The sequence below is a fragment of the Scyliorhinus torazame genome, chromosome 18 (genome assembly GCF_047496885.1).
Source record: "Scyliorhinus torazame isolate Kashiwa2021f chromosome 18, sScyTor2.1, whole genome shotgun sequence".
NCBI lineage: Eukaryota > Metazoa > Chordata > Chondrichthyes > Carcharhiniformes > Scyliorhinidae > Scyliorhinus > Scyliorhinus torazame.
Window position 1 is genome coordinate 117,066,448 of NC_092724.1, and position 5,600 is coordinate 117,072,047.

At 46.3% G+C, this 5,600-nt stretch overlaps 1 protein-coding gene across 1 annotated transcript; it reads right to left on the minus strand.

Moving 5' to 3' along the window:
• Positions 1–1,092: 1,092 nt before the first annotated feature.
• Positions 1,093–3,169, minus strand: LOC140395438 (RING finger protein 222). The gene has a single exon (XM_072483189.1). The coding sequence runs from the start codon at positions 2,130–2,132 to the stop codon at positions 1,554–1,556; it is 579 nt and encodes a 192-aa protein (XP_072339290.1). The 5' UTR covers positions 2,133–3,169; the 3' UTR covers positions 1,093–1,553.
• Positions 3,170–5,600: the final 2,431 nt, after the last annotated feature.

A 5,600-nucleotide genomic window follows, 5' to 3' on the forward strand; every position in this document is an offset into this window, starting at 1 on the left:
ACAGGTGGCATCAAAACACTATGACACCAAGTCCTCCTCCGAGTCACACTATCCCAACTTGGACATATAGCACCATTCCTTCATGGTCACTGGGTCAAAACCCTGGAACTCCCTATTGAGCAACATTATGGAGGCACCTTAACTGCAGCAGTTCCAGGAGGCAACTCATCACCATCTTCTCAACAACCTGCATGCTGTGAATGATTTTTTAAAAAATTTATAATACCCAATTATTTTTTTTCCAATTAAGGGGCAATTTGGCATGGCCAATCCACCTACCCTGCACATCTTTAGGTTATGGGGGTGATATCCACGCAGACACGGGGAGAATGTGCAAACTCCACACGGACAGTAACCTGGGACCAAATTCAAACCCAGGTCCTCGGCGCCCTGAGGCAGCAGCTGAATGATTTTGTTTTAAATCTTGAGATCATCATCCTTATAATCAGGATCAGAATGTTCCCTTTGGTGGATGCCACAATGCTTCAATACATTGCTACAATTTTCCGACCTTTATGTCTGATACAACGCTTCCATTTCTTTATAAAGCACTTAATCAAATCTCTCAGAGACGCTCAAATACAATGAATTACTTTGAAATGCAGCTAATGTTTTAGGCAGCCAACTGTGGTATCCAATCTGAAGCAATGCTCGCCCACAAACAGCAGGAAGAAGAGAAACCTCACAATCTAGAACTTTTGGTGGTGACATTTTAGTGAAGAATGTTAGGCCAAAATAAAATGAGAACTCCACCCCCCCCCCCCCCACCCCCCCAGCTCTTCTTCAAATATCATCATACAATATCTGACATCTGAATGATGGGAGCAGACATACAGGACCCTGGCTCTCAGCCAAACAAGGGGAGCCATTGACTTTTGCAGCGTTCCTGTTGCAATGCCACACAGTAGGTGTCTAGACGATGAGCTCAGGTCCTGAAATAATGCTCGAGCCTAGTTTTCTGAATCAAAGGTGGGAATGCCATTGGCTGGCCCACGAAGCCAATGGGTTCTGCGACTAAACATAGAACTTATAATGTTTAAAGATGTATTCTGTGTGGTGTGCAAACATCATAACTAGTGCAGAAACCAGGAATGCAGTTTTGATTAATTTACCAGTGTTAAATAACAATTTGATAAATCTACTCAGCACAACTCGTCTAACAGGCCAGTGGTGCGTTGTGCAACAACTTTTCATACAGTGCTACAACATTTCCAAAATATTTATAACTAATAACTTGCCAATGAGATTAGTTGCTGGTCTCGAAGAGTTGACAGCTGATCACAATTTTAATATTTACAACTTTAAAAAAAGAATTGCCAAAAGGAATTCTGTACAAGTGCAATTTGTACGTTCTCCCACTGGCCCATCCCCATTGGGAGTTGCCAAGGTACATTCCTGGAGAATTAAACAAAAATGTAGCAGGTGGAAGGTCCAAAGAAATCCTTTTTCTGCTTGTAAATGTGTCTCTTGCGATGTGGAGTTGCTGCCCCCCACTAAAAAAAAGGTGTCTGTTGCCCCCAGATGCTGTTCAATTACTTTATTCCCAAGTGCAGTCATTTGAAGGAGGTGACCCAGGGCAGGATTGCAGCCACCACTGCCCCAATGATTATAAAGCAGAGCAGAATCAGCACCCAGCGCAATCTGCAGCGCCTGTGCTCCAAGATCACCCCATCTCCGGCCCTCACCTCCTCCTCACTCATGGGTCTCCCCCTGCCGCTGATCACGAAAATCTGCCGGGTGCCCTGTGCGGGGTTCCGGGGGGAGGCGAAAGTCCGGGAACAGCTCCCCAGCAGTCGGCGCAGGAAGGGGCGCTGCAGCGGCGGAGGGGGCGCCCCCAGCGGCTCCACTGGCACCGAGGACAACTCCAGGGTGGCCGGGGACAGGGGGATCTCCAGCGTCTGTTTGCCCTCCTTGCCCCTGGCGATCCAGCGCACGCTCTTCTTGCTCAGGAAGGTGAGGTGCCTGCAGACGGGGCAGATCACCTTCTTGGGTTGACTCTCCTGGATAATCACCGTCTTGACCAGGCAGTCGTGGCAGAAGATGTGGTTACAGGCGAGAGTCCTCAGCGACTGGTTCTGGCGAGATACCTTCTCGTAACAAACGGGACACTCGCAGCCTCCCTCCTCGGACATCCTTCTCCGCACCAGTCTTCCCCCCTCCCACCCAGAAATCTGTCCAAAATCCCAGCGGAGGGGGGGCTTTAAAAAGACCCCAAAAGATGAGCCGGGAAGACTTGCTTTGGTGCCGCTGTGCAGTTGTTGAGTCTCTGTCAGAACTCCAGTGCCGATTTACTGCTGCCTCTCCCAATGCGGGCTGCACATTGCCCCCGCTGAGCTCCGCACGGCCGCTGGCAGCTGGTCAGAGCTCCAGCCCTGTCGAACTTGTTCAGCAGCCAGCCCATGTTGCAGCTACCTCTTGAGAGCGAAGGCTTTTGAGGAAGTGCCCTGGAATCTATCACATACCGTATTGTGTGGAGCCCGAGCTGTTTACAAACTCAGAAGAGGCGAATTCCCCCAACTCCTGCTCACAGATCTCGACCCGCCCCGCCTTGGTTGGTCGGAGCCACCTCAGAATGACCCCAAATCGGAATCGGACCGACCTCCCGTTCCGACGCGGGGTGTGCGAGAAAGCGAGCTCTCTCACTTGAAACGGGGGATATTGGTATTTTCTCTCCACATCAGGCGCGCACTTGAGTGGCTGTCTCCAACATTTGTGATTTTTCTTATCCAATGTAGCTGCGGGGGAGAAATGACATGGGAGCAACACTTGTCTCTCTCTCTGTCGCTCGCTCAGGAAACTGACAGCGGAGATATCTCCCCTTGCAACGTTACGGTAACACTGTACGGCCCAGTTGACTGCGGTGGCAAAAAATGAAGTGAGCACTGATTTACTGACCGTCTTACACCAGTTTCCAGCCGGCAATGTAAAGCCCCCTCCTTCAACACAGACAGGCAGGCAGCACAACCTCCAACTGACATTTCAACAGGTCGACTTCTTGTTAATTTTCTTTTGAAGAAATTTTAGAAAAGGCGGAACTTTTGAAAAAAAAAGTTCTAAACTCCCAACATTTTGAAATCTTAAAAGACACCAGAAACTGACGCCCGTTTGGCTGTAACTCTGCTCTTTCAGTGACGGAGGGCAAAGTTTAAACTGCCACCCAAAGTACGTAGCACACTGCTATTAATTCACATGGTTTCATTTGAACGATGGGAGGGTACAGTGGCTGATATTGTTCTGTCCCACTAGCCCAGAGGGCGTGCTTTCAAATGCCACCAATAAATGATGCAAAAACGTTTGAGTGAATTGTGACACTGAATTCTCATAATCTGTGGCTTGGCGCTAGTTAAATGTAACCAGATCGTTGGATGAATCTAGGTGATCATCTAATGCACTTTAGAAAGGGGACCGAGTCTAACTGAGACTTGACCCCAGTTCTGCAGTATGTTATTGACTCTGAACACTCCCAGGACAACTTGGGATGGGCAGTAACTGCTTTCTTGCTCAGCCCAAGAATAAGCAGGAATAAAAATGTGTCAATTCGATTTTAGATCTTAAAAAAAAAACTCCTGAGCTGTTCTATTAATTTTGTGTTATTGAATTGTCGGATTTTTGAACGATTCGGAGTGGAGTGTACTCGCACCATCTGGAGTGTTGGTTCTGATAGTTTCAACATACTTCAAAATGATTCTGCTTCCGTAAATGTGCCCCACCTCTAAGGTGTTAGAATTATGGAAATTTATAGCACAGAGAGAAACTGTGTCCCATTGAGTCTGCTGGCTCTGCTAGTGTAATCTGAAACTATTCTCACTACCCTGTGGGTCATTTCTATAGCCCCGTGCCTTTATCCGGTTGAAAATGATAAAATCTACCCTTCCTTCAGAGAATGCAATGGTTTGTTCTAGGGCGTGGCAAAGAAAATCTAACAGTCCTGAACTGAAAGGGCCCAGAAGCAAAATAAGATGTGGCACAGAGATTTTTACAAGACATGCTAGTCTGACATACAAAATTGAATTCCAAGAGTACAGGAGTCTAACTGGGATTAGTGCCATCTTGCTGACTGATGTTGCTCCCAAAGAGTTCTGCTGGAATCCAAAGCATCGGCAAAAGGAACAGCCAACCTACTGCACGATAATTCTGGTCTCGTTCAGAATATGACTGCAATTGGACAATAAAAATGGGTAAACTTTACGAATTAGAAGGAACCCTTTCTGGCTTGAAAGCATAATCACTTGACTCCTTCAAACTCTGTATAACTGCATCGCTAAGCAATTCATTTAATATGATGGAGTCTGGGCGCACGCTGCCGCAGTGGTTAGCATGCTGCCTCACAGCGCCAGGGACCCGTGTTCAATTCGGCCTAGGTGACTGTGTGGAGTTTGCATGTTCTCTCCGCGTGGGTTTTCTCCGGGTGCTCCCGTTTACTCCCACAGTCCAAAGATGTGCAGGTTAGGTGCATTGGCCATGTTAAATTGCCCCTTAGTGTCCACAAATGTCTAGGTTAGGTACGGTTATGGGCATAGGATGGGGGATTGAGCCTGGGTGGGGTGCTCTTTCAGTGGGTCGATGCAGACTTGATGGGCTGAATGGTCTTCACTGCAGGGATTTTATGGATTAATGTTCAAACTTAAATACTGCCATAAATTTCTGTGTAAATCACACCTGCATAGTTATTAAGATATTTTACTTATTTTACTTCAGTTAAAGGGCTAGATTTAACAAATTTGTTTATAAAGGATCAAGTGGAGCCTGCTGACCTCTGAACCAGAATCCTCAATATCCTCCACTCAATGCTCCAAACCCTGCACCAAAAGCAGTTTCATAATATCTACCCCAAACATGGCTTGCAAATTGTTTATACAGATTTAGAAAGTTGAAGGATGTGTATGATGGAGTTTATGTACAAGGGATACAGTATTTCAGACAAGAGGCAGATACAGGGATAAGCTCAAATATCCAAATATCCCCCCCTCCCCCGCGCTGTTAGCTTCATGAAAACGGCATCTCATTGCCTGCCTCATCACTGAAACACAGAGAATGGTGTGAAATTACCGTGTTTGCATGGGAGATATAAACTGAACTACCACAGAAAGTTAATAATAATCTTTAATAGCGTCACAAGTAGGTTTACATTAGCAATGAAGTTACTGTGAAAATCCCGTGGTCGCCACACTTCGACAACTGTTCGGGTTCACAGAGGGAGAATTCAGAATGTCCAATTCACCTAACAAGCACGTCTTTCAGGACTTGTGGGAGGAAACCGGAGCACCCGGAGGAAACCTACGCCGACAGTTCAGACTCCGGACAGACAGTGACCCAAGCGGGAATCGAACCCGGAACCCTGGCGCTGTGGAGCAGCTAACCGCCAAATCTTGTTCATTCCAACCTAAGAACCTTTTTAATGATGTGATCAGTGCTAATTACTACCAATCAACTTCTCTAGTTCTGAAAACGAACTGTTACAAGTGTGGCATATTACATCTGTAGGTTTTAAAAGTGTCAGGGGTTTTAAGAATGCTGGATTTAAAATTAACATTTGTTTTTCCTTTCTGTCTGTTTCTTTCTTAATCCAATCTCTATACCTAATTTGATATATTCACCAA

Bases quoted from the DNA above. Each gene is read 5' to 3' on its own strand.
- LOC140395438 (XM_072483189.1), bottom strand. From the start codon at position 2,132: ATGTCCGAGGAGGGAGGCTGCGAGTGTCCCGTTTGTTACGAGAAGGTA.